Source organism: Chelon labrosus (genome assembly GCF_963514085.1).
Source record: "Chelon labrosus genome assembly, chromosome: 14".
Taxonomy (NCBI): domain Eukaryota; kingdom Metazoa; phylum Chordata; class Actinopteri; order Mugiliformes; family Mugilidae; genus Chelon; species Chelon labrosus.
In genome coordinates this window covers 170019-196554 of record NC_140347.1, presented here as the reverse complement: position 1 = coordinate 196554, position 26536 = coordinate 170019, and the positions used below count along the sequence as shown (strand labels likewise).

Below are 26536 nucleotides of genomic sequence, written 5' to 3'. Positions count from 1 at the left end.
TCTGATCGTTGTGTTGTTTCTCTTCAGGTTTAATTGTTTTAAAATGTTTAATAATTCATTCATTTAGTTTTGATCTTGACTGAACTGAATGATTAGAAATTGAATAATAATCTTTTTATTGGCGTCACAGTGGAGAGGTGGTCATCACTGATGCCTCCCAGCCAGAAGGTTCTGGGTTCCTTTCTCCCTGTGTCTGCGTGGGTTCTCTCCAGGTTCTCCAGCCCCCCCCCCATTACCCTTCACAGGACAAGAGGTTACAGAAGATGACTGAATGAATCTCTTCATTTTGTAATCAGTTTTATCTGTATAGCACTTTTCAAATCAACATTACAAAGTGTTTCACAAAAACAGGCACATAAAAGAAACAAACAATAAAACACAACAACCATAAAAACTTAGTCTCTCTGATGAACGTATGTTTTTAGTAGAGATTTAAAAGAGTTCACAGAGTCAGCTGACCTGATTTCCTCCCTAACCCAAACGCCCTGTCACCTTTAGTTTTCAGCCGGGCCCTGGAACAGACAGAAGACCTCTGCCCGAGGACCTCAAGGTACGAGCTGACCTGTATGGTGCTACAAGGTCAGCGGTGTCGTCCGGGGCACAGCCATGAAGAGCTTTAAAAGTGATTAATAAGACCTTAATATCTATCCTGAAACGCACTGGGAGCCAGTGGAGATCTGCTAAAACTGGACTGATGTGGTCCCTTTTCCTGGTTCTGGTCACTGAGTTTTGGACGGTGTCACGAAATTGCTTTGATGCTCAGACAGGTACAAAGGTACAAAGGCTGTGGCAGCAATCCAGGCGTGATGAAATAAAAGTCTGAATGTTAGATGATAAAAACTAGTTTGATCTGTTAATATGAGACTCAGTCCAGACACTGAGGTACTAATGTTCTTGCAGAGGGAACCAGCCAAGGGTAGAACTTGTTTGTCTCAGCTGTTGGTGTCTAGTTTAACTGCAGGAAGTTGCTGTTTATCCAGTTTTTGATGTTGTGTAGGTGCTTGTGTAATAAACTCAGGGTTCCCATGTCTGAAGAGTTAAAGGCAGGTAGATCTGGGGAGACATAATGTCTCCCAAAGGAGGACAGAGAGAATAAGAGTGGTCCTAAAACCGACCCCTGAGGAACACCACATTTCATATTACACACAGATGATTTAATCACCATCTTATAGTTTGTAAAGTTGTTCCACCACCACTCTGTACATACAGAATGTCTTTATATTTCTCTATATATGTTTAACAGCGTTGTTATTGTTATTTGTATTTGTGTTGACTCCTCTGTTGAAGTTGTTTATTGTTTTTTGCGACTGTGACAATGAAACTTAATAAACATAAATAAACATGACAGTAACATAAAACCTTCTGTTTAATATGAGGAGAACCAGTCAAGGGCTGTCCCTGATATACCCACCTAGTCCCTAAACCTGTTTAAAAGAATCCATGATCTATCGTATGGAAGGCTGCGCTCAGGTCTAGGAGGACTGGGAGGTCCAGGAGGACCAGGAGGTCTAGGAGGACCAGGAGGTCTAGGAGGACCAGGAGGACCAGGAGGTCTAGGAGGACCAGGAGGACCAGGAGGTCTAGGAGGTCCAGGACTGAGCTCATATTATTGTCAGCTGCCATTAAAAGGTCATTTGTGACTTTAAGGTGCTTCCTTGGATTCAAGCACAGACAGAAGCTGCTTGGACACAATCTTGTCTCAAACTTTAAATAATAACAATAAAAGTTTGTAGTTTAGAGGTTGTGAGGGATCCAGTCCTGTTTGTTTAACAATGGTTCACACATGCTGTTTTAAAATAATCAGGGACACAGCCAGTAGATGGAGGACTGTTTGTTTATGACCTTTATGACGTCACTCTCATTAACAGGAGGTAAAACTGATCACAGGTGTGAGGCTGGGGATGTGAGGTCTCTGGTTCATGTGACATTTAGTTCATCAGCAAAATAAAATAAAAACATGTCACGTTTCATCTTGGACAGATCAGCTGTTTTAAATCAAACCTGTGGGTTGAGATGATGGACTGATCCACTCAGACTGTTTTACTGAACTGCGTTGATCAGTGACTGATGACTGTCTTTTATTGTGAAGCCCTGTGTGACCGGAAGTGAGGGTTAGGCTCCTCGGCTTGCTCTGGATGATCCGTCCTGGATTCAGCCATATTCCCACCGATCAGCCACACCGGCAGCTGCCTCGATCGTCCCGAACACCGCCTCTAATCCCCCGGGCCGCTCGCTCCCGGTGCTGACGGACACTTTGGACCCAGCCCAGCCGGTACCGGAGCTCCCGGACCCGTTACCGGGCTGATACACAGACCGGCGGACATGGAGCAGCGACGGCCAACCTGAGAGTCGACGCTCTGTCCCGACGTCCCCATTTCCGAGAGGAAAGTCCAGATTTACCGGATTAAAGCCGCGGGGCCGCAGATCGCTGGGTTCTCCAGGAAACGGATCGACGGTACCGACCGAGACTCAGCGACCAACCGACCTCCAGTGGCCTCGACATGTCGGGACGGTTCTCCCGGAGCTAACGGGCTAGCCGCGGCTGCTAGCAGGCGGAGCTCGACGGCAGGAAACGGATCCTCGGCGGCGGATAACCCCCGGACCCAGCGGCGTTCAGCGGGAGCGGCGGGCGTCGGTCCCGGTCCCCGGTCAGGATGTCGGCTCAGGTCCGTCTGAAGCAGCTGGAGGAGCTGCTCCTGGAGCAGAAGGAGGCGGGAAGTCTGAGTGTGGAGGCGCTGCTCGACCTCCTGCTCTGCTTCTACACGGAATGCTCCAACGGCCCGCTGCGGAGGGAGAAGCACGTCACCGACTTCCTGCTCTGGGGTGAGGGCTGGGGGTCCGGGCTGGGGCTGGGGCTGGGGGTCCGGGCTGGGGCTGGGGCTGGGGGTCCGGGCTAGGGCTAGGGCTAGGGCTGGGGGTCCGGGCTGGGGCTGGGGGTCCGGGCTAGGGCTAGGGCTAGGGCTGGGGGTCCGGGCTGGGGCTGGGGCTGGGGCTGGGGGTCCAGGCTGGGGCTGGGGCTGGGGGTCCGGGCTAGGGCTAGGGCTAGGGCTGGGGCTAGGGCTGGGGCTGGGGCTGGGGGTCCGGGCTAGGGCTGGGGCTGGGGGTCCGGGTTAAGGGCTAGGACCATCTGGATCTGGTCTGGATCTGGTCTGGACCCGGATCCGTCTAAGGCAGAGGGAAGTTTGACGGGGTCCTTAAAAGTTGTTCCAGGTGTTGTCAAAGGGTTTGGGTCAGTCAGGAGGTTCTATAGGGGACCCGGGTCAGTCAGGATGATCTATAGGGGACCCGGGTCAGTCAGGATGTTCTAAAAAAGGACTTTCGTCATCGAGGGAGGTTCTATAGAGAACCCGGGTCAGTCACGAGGTTCTGAAGTGGACCCGGGTTATCTAGGGAGATTCTGTAGAGGACCTGGGTCATCTGGGGAGGCTCTAAAGAATAGTCTCGGACCCAGTCAATCAGAAAGGACCTGTGTTGTCAAGGGAGCTTCTGAAGAGGACCCAGGTCGTCTAAGGGAGGTTCTACAGGGTACCCTCGTACCCGGGTCAGACAGAAGGTTCTAAAGTGGACCCAGGTCATCTCGGGAGGTTCTATGGAGGACCCGGGTTGTCTAAGGGAGTTTCTAAAGAAGACTCAGGTCATTTAGGGAGGTTCTAAAGTGGACCCAAGTCTTATAGGGAGGTTCTTGGAAGACTCAGGTCATTTAGGGAGGTTCTAAAGAAGACCTGGGTTGTCCAAGAATGTTAAGAACTCTTTCCTTAAATATTAAGGTTCTCCAGAATCCAGGAGGTCTTGCAAAGGCGCTAAAGGGGATTTCAGGTTCCAGGGGTTCTTGATGAGGTCCAATTGTGGTTCTTCAGTTGGAGGATCCTGAAAGGTTCTGTTCCCCAAAGGTCTGGACCTTGAAGGTTTCCAAGTCGCCCTGTATCCTCAGAGATGCTGCAGTGGCTGCCAGGCCCAGTTTGACCCAGTTTGACCCAGTTAGTCCTGGTTCAGTCTGCTCCTCCTAGACTCTGTCCTGGTTCACAGTGGCCTGGTTCCTTTAGTCCCTGACGGAACCACAGACCAATCACTGGTCTCTGATTGGTTCCCGGTAACAACGACCAGCTGATCTGAACTTTGTTTAAATATGCAGAGAGGTGCATTCTGGGTAGTTGTGTTTTACGGCCACGGGAGGTAGAATGCAGGTCGTCTTATTTTCAGGTCCAAACTGATTACTGGGTCAGAACCAGAACCAGGAGGCTTCAGGGTCCAGCTGAGTCTCAGGAGGAACCAGAACTCTGGTTTCTATTCTGGTCTGACCCAGATACGACACTCTGCTGGGTCCTAGTGCCCCACACACTTCAGATGATGAAGATGTTTACATGTCTCTCTGTCTCTGACTGACACGTCTCTGACTGTGTCTCTGGCTGTCTGACACGTCTCTGACCGTGTCTCTGACTGTCTGACATGTCTCTGACCGTGTCTCTGACCGTGTCTCTGACCGTCTGACATGTCTCTGACTGTCTGACATGTCTCTGACCGTGTCTCTGACCGTCTGACATGTCTCTGACCGTGTCTCTGACCGTCTGACATGTCTCTGACCGTCTGACATGTCTCTGACCGTCTGACATGTCTCTGACAGTGTCTCTGACCGTGTCTCTGACTGTCTGACATGTCTCTGATGTGTCTCTGACTTTCTGACGTGTCTCTGGCTGTCTGACGTGTCTCTGGCTGTCTGACGTGTCTCTGGCTGTCTGACGTCTCTCTAAATGTCTGGCTGTCTGACGTCTCTCTAAATGTCTGACGTGTCTCTGACTGTCTGTGTCTCTGACTGTCTGACGTGTCTTTGACTGTCTGTGTCTCTCTCTGATGTGTCTCTGTGTCTCTGTCCTCAGTCAAACCGTTCACCACCAGGGTGAAGGACATGCGGCTGCATAGAGACGACTTTGAGATGTTGAAGGTGATTGGTCGAGGAGCGTTTGGAGAGGTAAGACTTCACTGTACCAACAGGAAGTGACAGAGTTGAGAGCCAAGACTCACCTGGTCACCTGTCTCACTACTTCCTGTTTCACAGGAAGTGTCCCTTGTTTCCTGTTTTCTTCCTCTGTGGTTTCACAGGAACCTTCTTCTTCTCTTGTTGGAGCGTGAGTCTAACGTTCATGTTAAACAGAGTGTAAAGAGGCTTCAGATGTTATGGTTGTAGTCAGATTATAGACTACAACTATAAACTACAACTACAACCATGAACTACAACTACAACCATGAACTACAACTATAAACCATGAACTACAACTATAAACTACAACTACAACTATAAACTACAATTACAACCATGAACTACAAATATAAGCTATGAACTACAACTATAAACTACAACCATGAACTACAACTACAACCATAAACTACAACTACAACCATGAACTACAACTATGAACTACAACTACAACTATAAACTACAACTATAAACTACAACCACAACCATGAACTACAACTATAAACTACAACTACAACTATAAACTACAACTAAAACCATGAACTACAACTATAAACTACAACTACAACTATGAACTACAACTATAAACTACAACCACAGACATAAACTACAACTACAACCATGAACTATGACTATAAACTACAGCTATGAACTACAACCATGAACTACAACTATAAACTATAAACTACAACTATAAACTATAAACTACAACCATAAATTACAACTAGAAATTATACCTGGAACCAAACATTAAACCAGCCAATCTTTGCGGCCATGGTTAGTCAAAACATGCTATTGTTAGTTGCCTCTGTCAGCCTGTACAAGCTAACGTTAGCCGCCATGGTTAGTCAAAACAAGCTGTTGTTAGCTGCCTCTGTCAGCCTGTACAAGCTAACGTTAGCGGCCATGGTTAGTCAAAACAAGCTATTGTTAGTTGCCTCTGTCAGCCTGTACAAGCTAACGTTTGCGGCCATGGTTAGTCAAAACAAGCTGTTGTTAGCTGCCTCTGTCAGCCTGTACAAGCTAACGTTAGCGGTCATGGTTAGTCAAAACAAGCTATTGTTAGTTGCCTCTGTCAGCCTGTACAAGCTAACGTTTGCGGCCATGGTTAGTCAAAACAAGCTATTGTTAGTTGCCTCTGTCAGCCTGTACAAGCTAACGTTAGCCGCCATGGTTAGTCAAAACAAGCTGTTGTTAGCTGCCTCTGTCAGCCTGTATAAGCTAACGTTAGCGGCCATGGTTAGTCAAAACAAGCTATTGTTAGTTGCCTCTGTCAGCCTGTACAAGCTAACGTTAGCGGTCATGGTTAGTCAAAACAAGCTAACGTTAGCCGCCATGGTTAGTCAAAACAAGCTGTTGTTAGCTGCCTCTGTCAGCCTGTACAAGCTAACGTTAGCGGTCATGGTTAGTCAAAACAAGCTATTGTTAGTTGCCTCTGTCAGCCTGTACAAGCTAACGTTTGCGGCCATGGTTAGTCAAAACAAGCTATTGTTAGTTGCCTCTGTCAGCCTGTACAAGCTAACGTTAGCCGCCATGGTTAGTCAAAACAAGCTGTTGTTAGCTGCCTCTGTCAGCCTGTACAAGCTAACGTTAGCGGCCATGGTTAGTCAAAACAAGCTGTTGTTAGCTGCCTCTGTCAGCCTGTACAAGCTAACGTTAGCCGCCTTGGTTAGTCAAAACAAGCTATTGTTAGCTGCCTCTGTCAGCCTGTACAAGCTAACGTTTGCGGCCATGGTTAGTCAAAACAAGCTGTTGTTAGTTGCCTCTGTCAGCCTGTACAAGCTAACGTTAGCGGCCTTGGTTAGTCAAAACAAGCTGTTGTTAGCTGCCTCTGTCAGCCTGTACAAGCTAACGTTAGCGGCCATGGTTAGTCAAAACAAGCTGTTGTTAGTTGCCTCTGTCAGCCTGTACAAGCTAACGTTAGCGGCCTTGGTTAGTCAAAACAAGCTGTTGTTAGTTGCCTCTGTCAGCCTGTACAAGCTAACGTTAGCGGCCATGGTTAGTCAAAACAAGCTGTTGTTAGCTGCCTCTGTCAGCCTGTACAAGCTAACGTTAGCAGCCATGGTTAGTCAAAACAAGCTGTTGTTAGCTGCCTCTGTCAGCCTGTACAAGCTAACGTTAGCGGCCTTGGTTAGTCAAAACAAGCTGTTGTTAGCTGCCTCTGTCAGCCTGTACAAGCTAACGTTTGCGACCATGGTTAGTCAAAACAAGCTAACGTTAGCTCAGTAACGTTCAGGTCTAGTTAAATGTTTGTTTGTCAGTCACTGATGGCGTTTCCCGCCTCTCGACCTCCAGCTGTGACTCTGACAGGAAGTGATGAACCTGTGATTAGATATTAGTTCATATTCATGTCAGCCTCTTGGTGCTGTGCTCGTTCTCCTGATCAGCAGCCAATCGACACTGACACCGCAGCCAACTCTGTATTATTGTGGGTGTGTTTTGTGTACATTGTACATTGTGTTGTTATGTGTTACATACCAAAGGAAAGGTGTGTCTCGGCCTCACCTGCCTTCAGCCTCAGGATATAAACACACAGAAACCCACACAGCAGGTCTGGTTCAGGTGTGGTGGTGTGGGTGTGTCCTGCTCAGGTATTCCAGGTGTGGCAATGGTCGGGACCAGCTGAACAGGAGTTCATCTGACACATACCTATTGACACATCAGTGACGTCCTCTACCTGGTTGCCACGGAGACCATATGAAAATATCACTGTTTAAAATAAACATTAAAAATTATTTATATTTAAATTAAATAATTGTCCATTATTATCTATATAATGGTCCTGGTCTACACCCGGTCTACCCCCGGTCTACACCTGGTCTACACCCGGTCTACACCTGGTCTACACACCTGTCTCTCTCTTTGTTGACCTCTGTCTCTCTCTCTCAGGTTGCTGTGGTGAAGATGAAACACACTGAGAGAGTTTACGCCATGAAGATCCTCAATAAGTGGGAGATGCTGAAGAGAGCTGAGGTGGGCTGTATGTCACCTGTTGTTGACGCGTTCTCTGTGTTCTATTGTTGACGCGTTCTCTGTGTGTTCTGTTGTTGACGTGTTCTGTGTGTTCTCTTGTTGACGTGTTCTCTTGTTGACGTGTTCTCTGTGTTCTGTTGTTGACGTGTTCTGTTGTTGATGTGTTCTCTGTGTGTTCTCTTGTCGAAGTGTTGTTGATGTGTTCTGTGTGTTCTGTTGTTGACGTGTTCTGTTGTTGACGTGTTCTCTGTGTTCTGTTGTTGACGTGTTCTCTTGTTGACGTGTTCTCTTGTTGACGTGTTCTGTGTGTTCTGTTGTTGACGTGTTCTCTGTGTTCTGTTGTTGACGTGTTCTCTTGTTGACGTGTTCTCTTGTTGACGTGTTCTGTGTGTTCTGTTGTTGACGTGTTCTGTTGTTGACGTGTTCTGTGTGTTCTGTTGTTGACGTGTTCTCTGTGTTCTGTTGTTGACGTGTTCTGTTGTTGACGTGTTCTGTGTGTTCTCTTCTCGATGTGTTCTCTGTGCAGACGGCGTGTTTCCGTGAAGAGCGTGACGTTCTGGTGAAAGGTGACAGTCAGTGGATCACGACGCTGCATTATGCCTTCCAAGACGACAACTACCTGGTGAGTGTAGCGTTTCCATGGTTACCACAAACCAATCGGAGCAGAAGTCTGCAATAAAAACAGGAAGTGATCAATTGATGTATTGATTGATGTGTTGATCATAGTGGTTGATGTGTTGATCATAGTGGTTGATGTGTTGATCATAGTGGTTGATGCGTTGATCATAGTGGTTAATGCGTTGATCATAGTGGTTGATGCGTTGACGCGTTGATCATAGTGGTTGATGCGTTGATCATAGTGGTTAATGCGTTGATCATAGTGGTTAATGCGTTGATCATAGTGGTTGATGCGTTGACGCGTTGATCATAGTGGTTGATGCGTTGATCATAGTGGTTAATGCGTTGATCATAGTGGTTGATGCGTTGACGCGTTGATCATAGTGGTTGATGCGTTGATCATAGTGGTTGATGTTTTGATGCGTTGATCATAGTGGTTGATGTGTTGATCATAGTGGTTGATGCGTTGATCATAATGGTTAATGCGTTGATCATAGTGGTTGATGTGTTGATCATAGTGGTTGATGCGTTGATCATAATGGTTAATGCGTTGATCATAGTGGTTGATGCGTTGACGCGTTGATCATAGTGGTTGATGCGTTGATCATAGTGGTTGATGTGTTGATGCGTTGATCATAGTGGTTGATGCGTTGATCATAGTGGTTGATGTGTTGACGCGTTGATCATAGTGGTTGACGCGTTGATCATAGTGGTTGATGTGTTGATGTGTTGATCATAGTGGTTGATGCGTTGATCATAGTGGTTGATGTGTTGATGTGTTGATCATAGTGGTTGATGCGTTGATCATAGTGGTTGATGTTTTGATGCGTTGATCATAGTGGTTGATGCGTTGATCATAGTGGTTGATGCGTTGATCATAGTGGTTGATGTGTTGATCATAGTAGTTGATGCGTTGACGCGTTGATCATAGTGGTTGATGCGTTGATCATAGTGGTTGATGCGTTGATCATAGTGGTTGATGCGTTGATCATAGTAGTTGATGCGTTGACGCGTTGATCATAGTGGTTGATGTGTTGATCATAGTGGTTGATGCGTTGATCATAGTGGTTGATGCGTTGATCATAGTGGTTGACACGTTGATGCGTTGATCATAGTGGTTGACGCGTTGATCATAGTGGTTGACGCGTTGATCATAGTGGTTGATGTGTTGATGCGTTGATCATAGTGGTTGATGTGTTGATGCGTTGATCATAGTGGTTGATGTGTTGATCATAGTGGTTGACGCGTTGATGCGTTGATCATAGTGGTTGATGTGTTGATGCGTTGATCATAGTGGTTGATGTGTTGATCATAGTGGTTGACACGTTGATGCGTTGATCATAGTGGTTGATGCGTTGATCATAGTGGTTGACGCGTTGATCATAGTGGTTGACGCGTTGATCATAGTGGTTGATGTGTTGATGCGTTGATCATAGTGGTTGATGCGTTGATCATAGTGGTTGATGTGTTGATCATAGTGGTTGACGCGTTGATCATAGTGGTTGATGTGTTGATGCGTTGATCATAGTGGTTGACGCGTTGATCATAGTGGTTGACGCGTTGATCATAGTGGTTGATGTGTTGATGCGTTGATCATAGTGGTTGATGTGTTGCTACAGTACCTGGTCATGGACTACTATGTGGGTGGAGACCTCCTGACCCTGCTCAGTAAGTTCGAGGATCGTCTTCCCGAGGACATGGCCAAGTTCTACGTGGCTGAGATGGTCCTGGCTATCCACTCTATCCACCAGCAGCACTACATCCACAGGTAGGCCGGCCTACAGCCTCCGTTACCACGGTAACCTCCAGGTATCACAGCTGGTCATCTAACAGTTTAGTGTGTCCAGGGACATCAAACCAGACAACGTCCTGCTGGACGTCAACGGACACATCCGCCTGGCAGACTTCGGCTCCTGTCTCCGCATGATGGAAGATGGCACGGTAACGGACACGCCACGCTCTACAGACACGCAACCGACACGCCACGCGCTACAGACACGCAACCGACATGCCACGCTCTACAGACACGCAACCGACACGCCACGTGCTACAGACACGCAACCGTCACGCCACGCGCTACAGACACACAACCGACACGCCACGTGCTACAGACACGCAACCGACACGCCACGTGCTACAGACACGCAACCGACACGCCACGCGCTACAGACACACAACCGACACGCCACGCGCTACAGACATGCAACCAACACGCCACGTGCTACAGACACGCAACCGTCACGCCACGCGCTACAGACACACAACCGACACGCCACGTGCTACAGACACGCAACCGACACGCCACGTGCTACAGACACGCAACCGACACGCCACGCGCTACAGACACGCAACCGACACGCCACGTGCTACAGACACGCAACCGTCACACAACTGACACGCCACGTGCTATAGACACGCAACCGACACGACACGCACTACAGACACGCAACCGACACGCCACGCGCTACAGACACGCAACCGACACGCCACGCGCTACAGACACGCAACCGACACGACACGCACTACAGACACGCCACGTGCTACAGACATGCCACGCGCTACAGACACACAACTGACACGCCACGTGCTACAGACACGCAACCGACACGCCACGCTCTACAGACACGCAACCGACACGACACGCACTACAGACACGCCACGTGCTACAGACATGCCACGTGCTACAGACACGCAACCGACACGCCACGCGCTACAGACACGCAACCGACACGCCACATGCAACCAACACGCCACGTGCTACAGACACGCAACCGACACGCCACACGCAACCAACACGCCACGTGCTACAGACATGCAACCGACACGCCACCCACTACAGACATGTAACCGACACGCCACGTGCTACAGACACGCAACCGTCACACAACCGACACACCACGCGCTACAGACACGCAACCGACACGCCACGCTCTACAGACATGCCACGTGCTACAGACACGCAACCGACACGCCACGTGCTACAGACACGCAACCGACACGCCACGTGCTACAGACATGCCACGTGCTACAGACACGCAACCGACACACCACACGCAACCAATACGCCATGTGCTACAGACACGCAACCGACACGCCACACGCTGCAGATGCAACCGACACGCCACGTGCTACAGACACGCAACCGACACGCCACGGGCTACAGACACGCAACCGTCACACAACCGACACACCACGCGCTACAGACACGCAACCGACACGCCACGCTCTACAGACATGCCACGTGCTACAGACACGCAACCGACACGCCACGTGCTACAGACACGCAACCGACACGCCACGTGCTACAGACATGCCACGTGCTACAGACACGCAACCGACACGCCACACGCAACCAATACGCCATGTGCTACAGACACGCAACCGACACGCCACACGCTGCAGATGCAACCGACACGCCACGTGCTACAGACACGCAACCGACACGCCACGTGCTACAGACACGCAACCGACACGCCACACGCTGCAGACACGCAACCGATTCACCACACGCTGCAGACGCAACCAACACGCCACGTGCTACGGACACGCAACCAACACGCCACGTGCTACAGACACGCAACCGACACGCCACGCTCTACAGACACGCAACCGACACGCCACGTGCTACAGACACGCAACCGACACGCCACGTGCTACAGACACGCAACCGACACGCCACGCTCTACAGACACGCAACCGACACGCCACGTGCTACAGACACGCAACCAACACGCCACGTGCTACGGACACGCAACCAACACGCCACGTGCTACAGACACGCCACACGCAAACAACACGCCACGTGCTACAGACACACAACCGACATGCCACGTGCTACAGACACACAACTGACACGCCATATGCTGCAGACACACAACCGACACGCTGCACACACGCACATGCTGCAGACACGCAACCAACACGCTACAGACACACAACCGACACGCCACGTGCTGCAACCGACACGCCACGTGCTGCAACCAACATGCCATATGCTGCAGACACGCAACCGACACGCCACAGACACAGAACCAACACGCCATACGCTACAGACACGCAACCAACACGCTACAGACACACCACCAACACGCCACGTGCTACAGACACACAACCGACATGCCACGTGCTACAGACACACAACTGACACGCCATATGCTGCAGACACACAACCGACACGCTGCACACACGCACATGCTGCAGACACGCAACCAACACGCTACAGACACACAACCGACACGCCACGTGCTGCAACCGACACGCCACGTGCTGCAACCAACATGCCATATGCTGCAGACACGCAACCGACACGCCACAGACACAGAACCAACACGCCATACGCTACAGACACGCAACCAACACGCTACAGACACACAACCGACACGCCATGCGCTGCAGACACGCAACCGTCATGCCATACGCTGCAGACACGCAACCGACATGCCACACGCAACCAACAGCCACACGCTACAGACACGCAACCCACACGCTACAGACACACAACCGACACGCCACACGCTTCAGACACGCAACCGACACGCCACGTGCTACAGACACGCAACCGTCTCGCCACACGCAACCAACACGCCACGTGCTACAGACACGCAACCGACACACCACGTGCTGCAACCGACACGCCATACGCTGCAGACACACAACCGTCTCGCCACATGCTGCAGACACGCAACCAACACGCTACAGACACACAACCAACACGCCACACACTGCAGACACGCAACCGTCTCGCCACATGCTGCAGACACGCAACCAACACGCTACAGACACGCAACCGTCTCGCCACGTGCTGCAGACACGCAACCAACACGCTACAGACACACAACCAACACGCCACACGCTGCAGACACGCAACCAACACGCTACAGACACACAACCAACACGCCACACGCTGCAGACACACTGCAGACACACAACCAACACACCACGCGCTACAGACACGCAACCGACATGCCACGTGCTGCAACCGACACGCCACACGCTGCAGACACGCAACCGTCTCGCCACATGCTGCAGACACGCAACCAACACGCCACAGACACACAACCAACACGCCACGTGCTGCAGACACGCAACCAACGCGCTACAGACACACAACCAACACGTCACACACTGCAGACACACAACCAACACGCCACATGCTGCAGACACACAACCAACACGTCACACACTACAGACACACAACCAACACGTCACACGCTGCAGACACACAACCGACATGCCACGAGCTACAGACACTACAGGCTACACACACTCTACAGACTGATTGGTTGATGGGTTGTCTCTTTGGACGCGTCTCTGTGTCCTCATTCACTCTAAGGTTGATCCAGTTATAACTCTACAGTAGCCCTTGTTAGACATCTCTAGTGATAGGTTCAGTGACTCGTCCTATAGGTGTAATGACTCGTCCTCGTCCTCCAGGTGCAGTCCTCAGTTGCCGTGGGGACTCCAGACTACATCTCCCCAGAGATCCTGCAGGCAATGGAGGACGGGATGGGACGCTATGGACCAGAGTGTGACTGGTGGTCTCTGGGCGTCTGCGTCTATGAGATGCTGTTTGGAGAAACTCCGTTCTACGCCGAGTCCCTGGTGGAGACGTACGGCAAGATCATGAACCATGAGGTCAGAGGTCACCTGTAGACAGGAAGTAATCAGATTACTGCAGTGTTTAAAGTAATCAGATTACTGCAGAGTTCCTCCATGTTCAGCTTGTCCTCTGGTTTCCAGGTCATGTATTTGTCTCCAGACTCTCGTTCTACTTCCTCTGTTCTAAATCTGTCCCTCAGTGGACGCCTTGTCCTCCATTCCTGTTCCATTATCTCTGTCTCTCTGACTGTGTTTCTGTCTCTCTGTCCGTCCAGGAGCGATTCCAGTTCCCATCCCATGTGACTGATGTCTCTGAAGACGCCAGGGACCTGATCCAGCGTCTTCTGTGCTCCAGGGACCGTCGCCTGGGTCTGAACGGTCTCTCTGACTTCCAGAACCACCCATTCTTCAGCGGCATCGACTGGGACAACATCCGCTCTGCTGAGGCCCCCTACATCCCCGACGTGTCCTCGCCAACCGACACGTCCAACTTTGACGTGGATGACGATGTCCTCAAGAACCCAGTGAGCACCATGGACACCAGACTGTCCCTCAGCTAGTGTCCTCCATCTGTAACATCTCTGTCCCTCAGCTAGTGTCCTTCAGTTAAAACATCCTTGTCTCTGTCTTTGTCTCCGTGTCCCAGCAGGACATCAGTCCTCCAGTGTCTCACACCGGCTTCACGGGTCAGCACCTCCCCTTCGTGGGCTTCACCTACACCACCGACAGCTGGTTCTCCGACCACAGCTCCGTCAGCCGGACCCCGCTGCCCCCCTCACAGAGGGAGGAGGGGGGAGGAGGGGGACAGGAGGTGGAGGCATTTGAGAGGAGGATCCGCCGACTGGAGCAGGAGAAACAGGAGCTGAACAGAAAACTGCAAGGTCAGACTTCTCCCCCTTTACTCCTCTTCTCTTCCTCCTGTCCTCCTGTCCTCCTCTCCTCCTTTCTTCCTTTCTTCCTGTCCTCCTCCTGTCTTTGTCCTAACCCAACCCATTTGTCTCTCCAGAGTCGACCCAGGCTCTCCAGGCTCCATCTAGAGGAGGAACTCTGAGCAGAGACAAGGAGATCAAGAAGCTCAACGAGGAGATTGAACGGCTGAAGAAGAAGCTAGCAGGTCAGAGTTAGCATGGTTAGCTGACCCTCAGACTGATGTCCGAGACTCTGATAGGCTGGTAGCTTGGTTAGCTAAGCCTGATAGGCTAATAGCTTGGTTAGCTAACCCTCATAGCTTGGTAGCTTGGTTAGCCAACCCTCATAGGTTGGTAGCTTGGTTAGCCAACCCTCATAGGTTGGTAGCTTGGTTAGCTAACCCTCATAGGCTGGTAGCTTGGTTAGCCAACCCTCATAGGTTGGTAGCTTGGTTAGCCAACCCTCATAGGTTGGTAGCTTGGTTAGCCAACCCTCATAGGCTGGTAGCTTGGTTAGCCAACCCTCATAGGCTGGTAGCTTGGTTAGCTAACCCTCATAGGTTGGTAGCTTGGTTAGCCAACCCTCATAGGCTGGTAGCTTGGTTAGCTAACCCTCATAGGCTGGTAGCTTGGTTAGCCAACCCTCATAGGTTGGTAGCTTGGTTAGCCAACCCTCATAGGTTGATAGCTTGATTAGCTAACCCTCATAGGTTGGTAGCTTGGTTAGCCAACCCTCATAGGTTGGTAGCTTGGTTAGCTAACCCTCATAGGCTAATAGCTTGGTTAGCTAACCCTCATAGGTTGGTAGCTTGGTTAGCCAACCCTCATAGGTTGGTAGCTTGGTTAGCTAACCCTCATAGGTTGGTAGCTTGGTTAGCCAACCCTCATAGGCTGGTAGCTTGGTTAGCTAACCCTCATAGGTTGGTAGCTTGGTTAGCCAACCCTCATAGGCTGGTAGCTTGGTTAGCTAACCCTCATAGGCTGGTAGCTTGGTTAGCCAACCCTCATAGGCTGGTAGCTTGGTTAGCTAACCCTCATAGGCTGGTAGCTTGGTTAGCCAACCCTCATAGGTTGGTAGCTTGGTTAGCTAACCCTCAACTGTGATGTCCTAGACTCTGATAGGCTGGAGCACCAGCTCGAGGAAGCAGTCACGCTCAGACAGGACTATGAGAGCTCCGCCTCCAAACTGAAGAACCTGGAGAAGCAGGTGAAGACGTTGAGACAGGAGAAGGATGACGTCCACAAGGTAGACCCCCCCACCCCCACCCCCACCCCACAATTCTCCTGCTGTTTTCACAATAAAAGGAGTAAAAGACTTCCTGTGTGACCTTCCTCCCTGAGCAGCAGTTGGCCGACTCCCTGGAGCGTCTGAGGAGTCAGACCAAGGAACTGAAGGAAGCGCACTCCCAGAGGAAGACGGCGCTGCAGGAGTTCTCCGAGCTGTCGGAGAAGATGGCAGACCTCCGCTCCTCCAAACAGCGTCTGTCCCGTCAGCTCCGAGACAAGGAGGATGAGATGGACACCCTGCTGCACAAGATGGATGCCATGAGACAGGACATTCGCAAGACAGAAAAGAACCGCAAGGAGGTGAGGAGTGGAGGGAGGGATAAACATCATGAGACAGGAGATAAATCATCCAGAAGCTAACTAGCCTAGTAGCTAACTACCCTAACAGCTAACTAGTCTAGAAGCCAGCAAGCCTAGTGTAGCCTCCAGTATGGCCCTTCAGAATAAAAGCCCGTTGTGTGTTGTCAGCTGGAGGCTCAGCTGGACGAGGCGAAGGCAGAGGCGTCCAAGGAGAGGAAGCTGAGGGAGCACAGCGAGGGTTACTCCAAGCAGCTGGAGGTGGAGCTTCAGAACCTAAAGGTCAGAGGTCACCAGTAAAGTTTCTACTGATACTGTCAGGACATGGGTCTGAGCTTGGTTCTGGTTCTGGTCCAGTCTCTGCAGGGTCGTGGAGCAGCAACCGGGGGGGTGGAGTCTCAGCAGGAGCTGTCCCGCCTGAAGGCGGAGCTTGACAAGAAGGTCCTGTTTTACGAGGAGGAGCTGCTGAGGAGAGACTCCGCCCACTCCTCTGAGATCAAACACCTCCGCAAAGACCTGCAGGAATCTGAGGGGGCGCAGCTCGCCGCCAACAAGGAGCTGCTGCTGCTCCGGGACAAGCTGGACAAGGCCAAGAGGGACAGGTGAGACCTGGACCAGGTAGAAGGACAGGCGAGGCCTGGACCAGGTTAAAAGAGGGACAGGTTAGGGACAGGTGAGACCAGTACCAGGTAGAAGGACAGGTGAGACCTGGACCAGGTAGAAGGACAGGCGAGGCCTGGACCAGGTTAAAAGAGGGACAGGTTAGGGACAGGTGAGACCAGTACCAGGTAGAAGGACAGGTGAGACCTGGACCAGGTAGAATGACAGGCGAGGCCTGGACCAGGTTAAAAGAGGGACAGGTGCGACCAGGAACAGGTAGATGGACAGGTGATCAAGGTTCAGAGGACAGGTCCTGATATAGGTGTGTCTCTGTGTCCCCTGCAGACAGGCTGAGATGGACGAAGTTGTTTCTGTCCTGAAGGAGAAACATGACAGAGAGAAGAGTCTCCTGACTGAAGAGAACCGGAAGCTGACGGCAGAGACAGACAAGGTAGACGTCCTGATACTGTGTCCTCTCTGTCCATTGTCTGTCCATTGTCCTGCTAACACATGACACCGTCCTCTCCTGGTTACCTCTGCCGTCTCCAGCTTTGTTCCTTTGTGGACAACCTGACCTCTCAGAACCGGCAGCTGGAGGACGAGCTCCAGGACATGTCCTCTAAGAAGGAGAGCGTGTCTCACTGGGAGGCTCAGATTGCTGAGATCATCCAGTGGTGAGTGTCCAGATCGCCGTCCCTGTCCCGGTCTCCCAGAGGACACTGTGGCTAACTGTCTCTCTGTCTTCAGGGTCAGTGATGAGAAGGACGCTCGAGGATACCTCCAGGCCCTGGCCACCAAGATGACGGAGGAGCTGGAGACGCTGCGGAGCTCCAGCCTCGGATCCAGACCTCTGGTAAGAACCGGGGAAGAACCTTGGGTCAGGACCCCCTCAGGGACGTTCACCATGTCCAAGAGACAGAGGTTTTGTTTTAAAGTAGACTTGGGTTTGTTCATGGGCTGCTCTGATTGGACAACTACTCTTCCTGCTTAGTTGTTCTAACTCTTTCTTCCTCCCATGTCCTCCTTCTCAGGACCCCCTGTGGAAGGTGCGTCGCAGTCAGAAGTTGGACATGTCGGCTCGTCTGGAGCTGCAGTCGGCTCTGGACGCTGAGATCAGAGCCAAGCAGGTGGTTCAGGACGAACTGCGCCGGGTCAAAGCTGTCAACATCAGCCTGGAGAGGTCAGAGGTCACAGAGACACACTGTCCCCTGTCATCATCATCTCACCTGACTGTCCTCACCTGTCCTCGTCTCTCTCTGTGTCTGCAGTAAGCTAAAGGAGTCTGAGGAGAGGAGCAGAGAGATGGGGGAGCAGATGGAGAACCTGAGGAAGGAGATGGAGGACAGTCGCAGTCGCTCTGACAAAGGTGAGTCACTTTCTTGGAGGACTCCAGGAGGACTCCTGAAAGGGTCCAGGAGGAGTCCAGGAGGAGTCTAGGAGGGTCCAGGAGGAGTCCAGGAGGGTCCAGGAGGGTCCAGGAGGAGTCTAGGAGGGTCCAGGAGGAATCTAGGAGGGGTCTAGGAGGAGTCCAGGAGGGTCCAGGAGGAGTCTAGGAGGAGTCTAGGAGGGTCCAGGAGGAGTCTAGGAGGAGTCTAGGAGGAGTCTAGGGGGAGTCTAGGGGGAGTCTAGGGGGAGTCTAGGAGGAGTCCAGGAGGGTCCAGGAGGAATCTAGGAGGGGTCTAGGAGGAGTCCAGGAGGAGTTCAGTCTAACCCCTGTGTGTCTCTGCAGGTCTGAAGCTCCAGGACTTCCAGGACTCCATTTTCGAGTACTTCAACACGTCTCCTCTGGCTCCAGACCTGACCTTCAGAGTGAGTCCCTGACTGACCAATCACAGCAGGTCACATGATGCTGCTGACGTCACTCCCACACAACTTAGAGATGCTAGAGGTCACTGGTCCTGTGTCTAGACGCCCTCAGCATTGATCATGTGTCTCCGTTAACATCTCTCGTCTTTCTCCTGCAGACCACAGATGTAGACTCCACCCCCCTGAAATCAGAGACCACGCCCCCCTCGCCCTCTGCTGTGTCCCAACACGAGGTTGGCCTTTGGTTGTACATCTGTTGACGAGTGTCAAGCTAGGCGACCTGACTGAGCCAGTTCTGTTTGTGTCCACAGGAAGTGAAAGCAGGGTCGGTCCCAGCCAGCCCCTCCCCCCCCTTCCAGAGCTCAGTGCTGACCACGCCCAAGGTACGTTTCCACGGTTACCTGTGGGGAGGAGGTATGGAGTGGTCACAATGCGTGTTCCATGGTCCACAAGAGAAACATGAGATTCACCAACGCTCTCAGAGCAGGCTGAATAAATATTTATTTCATAGCAAATTCACAAATCTGATCTTTTTGTCTTCCTGTGTTTATGGACGTCTCAGCGTGAACATACACATCATCAGGTACAAACAGATCAGGAGCTTTGAGACTGTTTTCACGCTGCTCAGATCCACACTAACGGTGCCTTACCAGGAAACTGGGAACTCTGGGCCTTGGACAGAGTGAGACATATCATTCATGTGATTTAGTACCAACACTGACCTCAGCAGTGTGTCATGCACTTATAAATGTATGGTTCAGATAAGCTGCTGCAGGAGGACGAGTCAATACGCTGACATCCTGGCAGGACTCAGTAGCTCCTCTGACGTCAGTATGACTCTAAACCAAGGTATCTGATAATAACTGAAGCTAACACTCAGCTCTGTGGTGATGCTACACCCAAGTATCTAACATTAACTCTCTGCTCAGTGAAGTAGTGATCTGTGCTGTTGCTATGACGATGTCTCTGTCCTGGCCTCTAAGTGGAGGATGGTTGAATGGAGACAGTGAGACAGGATGTTTGTCCTCTAAGACCTGCAGGTGTTTCACAATAAAGCTCTGACAGGAAGTGAAGTGATGTCAGCGGAACCCACGGATCAGAACCAGCCTCCATGTTCTGATCTGTTCCTCTTGTTTCAGCCCAAAGCTCATCAGCTCAGCATCAAGACGTTCTCCAGCCCCCCCCAGTGCTCCCACTGCACCTCTCTGATGGTGGGACTCATCCGCCAGGGATACGCCTGTGAAGGTATCAAACGCACCCGCACAGTGCAGCCACACGGGGACACTAGCGTCCTCTGGTCCTGAGCTGGTTCTGGTTCTTAACCTTAGAACATTAGGAAGTGTCTCTAACGTCCATGTCTCTGTCCTCAGTCTGCTCCTTCATCTGCCACGTGTCCTGCAAAGACCACGCCCCCCTGATCTGTCCAATCCCAGCAGAGCAGGCCAAGAGGCCGCAGGGCATCGACGTCCAGAGAGGCATCGGCACCGCCTACAAGGGCTACGTCAGGGTAAGACCACGACCCCCAACCGGCATTGTCCCGGTTCTTAAGGTCCACGGACTCATGTCTTGTTTCTGTCAGATCCCGAAGCCAAGCGGCGTGAAGAAGGGCTGGCAGCGAGCCTTCGCCGTGGCCTCCGACTGTAAGCTCTTCCTCTACGACGTCCCAGAGGGAAAGTCCACCCAGCCTGGCGTGGTGGCCAGTCTGGTCCTGGACCTCAGGTACCGCTTCACCGGTTCAGGAGGTCAAGCGTTAGTCAGACGTTCTGACTGTTCAGGTTCTGATCAGGAACGTTTTCTTTCAGAGACGAGGATTTCTCTGTCAGCTCTGTTCTGGCATCAGATGTGATCCACGCCACCAGGAAGGACATCCCCTGCATCTTCAGGGTAGGAGGCGCCGTCCTCTCTGACCTCTAACCCTGTCCCCTCTGACGTCAGGCTGGGTTTTGTAAAGCGTCTTGAGACGATTTGTATTGTTATTGACGCTATATCAATAAAATTGAACTGAATTGAATCTGACCCTTGACCTCTGACCCCTGACCTCTGATACCTATCCCTGTCTTCACCATGGGGTTGCCTCCACCAGGTGACATCATCCCAGCTGATGTCTCAGCTGTCCTCAGTGTCTCTGCTGGTTCTGGCGGAGAGCGAGGGGGAGAAGAAGAAGTGGGTCAGGATCCTTGAAGGTCTTCAGAACATCTTGACCCAGAACCTGCTGAAGAACCAACCAGTCCACGTCCTCCATGAGGCCTACGACGCCTCCCTGCCCATCATCAAGACCACGCTGTCCGCCGCATTGCTGGGTCAGTACCACATGATCAGTCTGACTCTCTGGCCTGGTTCTGGTCAGGTTCTAGTTCAGGTTCTGTCCTGGTTCTGTTCTAAATTATGTGACGTTTCTGTTACTGAACATGTGACTTCATAGATCGAGAGAGGATCGCCCTGGGGACAGAAGACGGCCTGTTTGTGGTGGAGGTCACCAGAGACGGTGAGACATGTCCACAGAGACAGAGACAGAGACAAACAGACAGAGACAGACAGTCCTAACCGTTCTGTCCGTCTGTCCCTCCAGTGATTGTCCGAGCTGCTGACAGTAAGAAGGTCCACCAGATAGAATTGATCCCTGATCAGATCGTGGTTCTCCTCTGCGGTCGGAACCGCCACGTCCACCTCCACCCCTGGGGGGTTCTGGACGGAGCCGACTCCACCTTTGACGTGAAGCTGGCGGAGACCAAAGGCTGCCAGGCTCTGACCACTGGGCTGCTCCGCCCTGGGGGCCCCCCCTGCCTGCTTGCCGCCGTCAAACGTCAGGTTAGAGGACAATTCACCTGCAGTACACCTGTGGTTCTGATCTGGTTCTAAAGCTCAGGGTCTGTCCTCCCTCAAGGTCCACTGCTACGAGATCCTCCGAGCGAAACCCTACCATAAGAAGCTGTGGGAGGTGCAGGCTCCGGGGGTGGTGCAGTGGTTGGGGATGGTCAGGGAGCGGCTGTGTGTCGGGTACCCGTCCGGCTTCGCTCTGCTGGCCCTACAGGGGGAGTCATCCCCCATCAGCCTGGTGAGCCCGGCTGACCCGTCGCTGGCATTCCTGGCCCACCAACCCCTGGACGCCCTGCACGCCCTGGAGGTGGGACCCAGCGAGGTGCTGCTCTGCTTCAGTCAGCTCGGCATCTATGTGGACGGACAGGGGCGCCGGTCCCGGACCCAGGAGCTGATGTGGCCCGCCACGCCGCTGGCCTGCAGTACGTCACCAGGTCAACTTATTCTAGAAAGAGACTTTAGGACAGGTGGGGCAGGTGTAGGTAGTAGACAGGTGAGTTCAGACAGGTCTTGCTGGTAGAGTAAGTGTAATTCAGGTGTAGCTGGTAGACAGGTGTAGTTCAGTCAGGTGTAGCTGGTAGACAGGTGAATTCAGTCAGGTGTAGCTGGTAGACAGGTGAGGTCAGGTGTAGCTGGTAGACAGGTGTGTTCAGACAGGTGTAGCTGGTAGACAGGTGAGGTCAGGTGTAGCTGGTAGACAAGTGAGTTCAGACAGGTCTAGCTGGTAGAGTAAGTGTAATTCAGGTGTAGCTGGTAGACAGGTGAATTCAGTCAGGTGTAGCTGGCAGACAGGTGTAGTTCAGACAGGTGAGCTGGTAGACAGGTGAGGTCAGGTGTAGCTGGTAGACAGGTGTGTTCAGACAGGTGAGCTGGTAGAGTAAGTGTAATTCAGGTGTAGCTGGTAGACAGGTGAATTCAGTCAGGTGTAGCTGGCAGACAGGTGTAGTTCAGACAGGTGAGCTGGTAGACAGGTGAGGTCAGGTGTAGCTGGTAGACAGGTGTGTTCAGACAGGTGAGCTGGTAGACAGGTGAATTCAGTCAGGTGTTGCTGGTAGACAGGTGAATTCAGTCAGGTGCAGCTGGTAGACAGGTGTAGGTCAGACAGGTGAGCTGGTAGACAGGTGAATTCAGTCAGGTGTAGCTGGTAGACAGGTGTAGTTCAGGTGTAGCTGGTGGACAGGTGTAGTTCAGGTGTAGTTCAGTTGTAGCTCTCTGTCTCACGTGTCGTTGTCTTTCAGGCTCTAACTCGTCTCATCTGAGCGTCTACAGTGAATACGGTGTGGATGTGTTTGATATTCTCACCACTGATTGGGTCCAGACCATCTCCCTCCGTAAGGTAACCAATCAGAGCTCAGAATTAGTAATGACACCTGAGATCAGATGAACACCTGTAGATGTCTCTGTCCTCAGATCAGACCACTGAATGTTGAAGGGACGTTAAACCTGCTCAGCTCAGAACCTCCTCGTCTCCTTTACTTCAGCAACACCTCCTCAGGTAAACACACACCTGTCTCTCTACCTGTCTCCTTACCTGTCTCCTTACCTGTCTCTCTACCTGTCTCCTTACCTGTCTATCTACCTCTCTCTACCTGTCTCTCTACCTGTCTCCTTACCTGTCTCTCTACCTGTCTCCTTACCTGTCTCCTTACCTGTCTATCTACCTGTCTCTCTACCTGTCTCTCTACCTGTCTCTCTACCTGTCTCCTTACCTGTCTCTCTACCTGTCTCCTTACCTGTCTCCTTACCTCTCTCCTTACCTGTCTCTCTACCTGTCTATCTACCTGTCTCTCTACCTGTCTCCTTACCTGTCTCTCTACCTGTCTCCTTACCTGTCTCCTTACCTGTCTCTCTACCTGTCTATCTACCTGTCTCTACCTGTCTCTTTACCTGTCTCCTTACCTGTCTCTCTACCTGTCTCTCTACCTCTCTCTCTACCTATCTACCTCTCTCTCTACCTGTCTCCTTACCTGTCTCTACCTGTCTCCTTACCTGTCTCTCTACCTCTCTCTCTACCTGTCTCCTTACCTGTCTCTCTACCTGTCTCCTTACCTGTCTCCTTACCTGTCTCTCTACCTGTCTCCTTACCTGTCTCTCTACCTGTCTCTCTACCTGTCTCCTTACCTGTCTCCTTACCTGTCTCCTTACCTGTCTCCTTACCTGTCTCTCTACCTGTCTCCTTACCTGTCTCCTTACCTGTCTCTACCTGTCTCTCTACCTGTCTCCTTACCTGTCTCTACCTGTCTCCTTACCTGTCTCTCTACCTGTCTCTCTACCTCTCTCTCTACCTATCTACCTCTCTCTCTACCTGTCTCCTTACCTGTCTCTACCTGTCTCCTTACCTGTCTCCTTACCTCTCTCTCTACCTCTCTCTCTACCTGTCTCCTTACCTGTCTCCTTACCTGTCTCTCTACCTCTCTCTCTACCTGTCTCCTTACCTGTCTCCTTACCTGTCTCTCTACCTCTCTCTCTACCTGTCTCCTTACCTGTCTCTCATCAGAGGGAGACCTCACCATCCCAGAGAAGTCTGACCACAGCAGGAAGTTGATGGTTCGAACTCGCAGTAAGAGGAAGTTTCTGTTCAAGGTTCCTGAGGAGGAGCGACTGCAGCAGAGGAGGTGATCACCGTGTTCATCAGTGTCTGTCCTCTGTCCTCTGTCTTCTGTCCTCTGTCTTCTGTTTGTTTGTTTGTTTATTTATTTGTTTGTTTACTGGTTGCCAGGGAGATGCTGAGGGACCCAGAGCTTCGGTCGAAGATGATTTCTAATCCAACAAACTTCAACCATGTGGCTCATATGGGACCAGGAGATGGCATGCAGGTCCTCATGGACCTCCCTCTGGTAACTCCCCCCCCCCCCCCCCCCCGGTAACTCCTCCCTCACCCCGTCCTTCTCGCCTTCTCCTCCCTTTGGTAACTCCTCCCTCTCCTCTTCCTCCTCCTCCGACTGCTCCGCTCATCAAACTGACTCCTCCTCTCTTCTCTCCTCCTCCCCCTGTCTCACCTTCCTCACCCCCTGCTCCTCCTGCTCCTCCTGCTCCTCCAACCTGGTGTTTAGGTTGGTGACGTCACCCCCCTTACCCCCTCCCCATCTCCCTCCCCCTCTTCCTCCTCCTCCCGTCACACCCTCATCTCCCCTCCCTCCAACTTTGAGCACGTCTATCACATGACCTCGGCGTCGGCCGGCGCCTTCTTGCAGAAAGACGCCTCCTCCTCCTCCTCCTCCCAGCAGAGTCTCCTGCAGCCTTCCTCCTCCTCCTCCTCCTCCTCTCCCTCCATCTCCTCTCTGGGAAGGGTAGGACAGCTTCTCTCTCCCCTTCCTCCCCCCACACTGAGGTCAGGTCACATGACCTGACTCCAGGTCTGACTGAAGCAGATCAGTGAGCTCACTGATAGGTTGGTTGGTTGGTTGCTTGGTTGCTTTACATGTTGCTCATCTGTTTATGCTGAGCAACAGTTGTTGATTATTGTCTTTACTGATCAGCTCATCAACACGTTTAGATTAGTGTCGGTGTGTGTGTGTGTGTGTGTGTTAATGTGTGTTAACGTGTATTATTGTGTGTGTAGAGTGTGATGGCCTCCAATCAGGATGACGCCAGTAAGGACAAGCCCCGCCCCCTGTCCAGCATTTCCCGGCAACAGAGAAGCAAAAGCCACATCACCCGCACAGCCTCAGGTAAACACACCTGTGACCTCACAGACCACATCTGGACAGCTGTGTTTACCATCAGATGATGTCATCAGTGCTCTATCTTTCCATTGGTTCAGATTTTGGAGGCGGAGTTTCATCTCGCACCACCTGTGACCCGGAGCAGGACCTGGACCGAGAGGTAACGTGACTGTAACAGTTAGAACATTTTAATGATCAATAATTAATATGTTCTTATTGACGACTCCCTCTCTCTCTCTCTCCCCCCTCTCTCGCCCAGCCGGACTCGGACTCCACCAAACACTCGACCCCCTCCAACAGCTCCAACCCCAGCAGCCCCCCCAGCCCTAACTCCCCCCACCGCAGTCAGCTGACCCTGGACGGCCTTGACTCGGAGCCCTGACTCCGCCCCCCTTCATGTAATCAACCAGTCAGAGTTTAGCATTTACTGAGGATTTTATTGTGGCGGGGTGAGTCTAAGCTTCCTGCTGCTTTTATTTTGTTGGATTTTACCTGCTGGTAAGCCCCGCCCCCGGTTTTAACCTTCCCCTGCTGACGGCTGCTGTGTTTGACTTTTGACCTTTATTCTGATTGGCTCTGTGGGACCAGTCACCTCCTCTTCTTCATCTTCTGTATTAAGTAACTTCCTCTTGAGCTTTAGCCAGCTGTTAGCCACCACGCTAACAGATGGGAGGTCTCACTCTGATGAAAAAAACACTGTATGAATTAATTATAAAGTTTTGTTAAAGTTGCACATAATCATCATTATCCTTGTTGCTGTAGGAGAAAAATGATCTTTCTGTGTCAGTGATGATATTTCCTGCTGACCCCTCCCCTCCCCCAACCCACCGACCCCTCCCCCATCAGACCTGGCCCTGCCCTCTGCTCAGGTGGAGGCAGTAATGGGGGGGTTGCACCTGAACACTACTGTTTTGTTTCTTCCAGATTTACCAGTTAAAGAATCTTTGTAACAATAAACTGTTAACAACCAAAAACAATAAAGAGCCTGAAGAGAG

At 51.6% G+C, this 26536-nt stretch overlaps 1 protein-coding gene across 2 annotated transcripts; it reads left to right on the top strand.

The window, feature by feature from the left end:
- Nucleotides 1-1273: 1273 nt before the first annotated feature.
- On the top strand, nt 1274-26536 carry cdc42bpb (CDC42 binding protein kinase beta (DMPK-like)). Of its 2 annotated transcripts, none has more exons than XM_084560134.1 (37): nt 1274-2823; nt 4875-4966; nt 7862-7945; nt 8472-8567; nt 10183-10331; nt 10411-10504; nt 13997-14197; nt 14437-14685; nt 14811-15042; nt 15168-15275; nt 16182-16315; nt 16414-16656; nt 16825-16935; nt 17011-17255; nt 17599-17704; nt 17803-17927; nt 18001-18106; nt 18285-18433; nt 18522-18619; nt 18983-19062; nt 19218-19292; nt 19371-19442; nt 20199-20304; nt 20430-20566; nt 20639-20778; nt 20862-20943; nt 21143-21359; nt 21482-21544; nt 21629-21867; nt 21944-22298; nt 23115-23212; nt 23287-23371; nt 24374-24491; nt 24596-24713; nt 25439-25547; nt 25640-25701; nt 25801-26536. In XM_084560134.1, the coding sequence occupies exons 1-37, from the start codon at nt 2655-2657 to the stop codon at nt 25921-25923; spliced, it is 5070 nt and encodes a 1689-aa protein (XP_084416260.1). In that variant the 5' UTR covers nt 1274-2654; the 3' UTR covers nt 25924-26536. The 2 variants fall into 2 exon arrangements, with proteins under 2 accessions (XP_084416260.1, XP_084416259.1); XM_084560133.1 differs by having other exon boundaries at nt 14808-15042.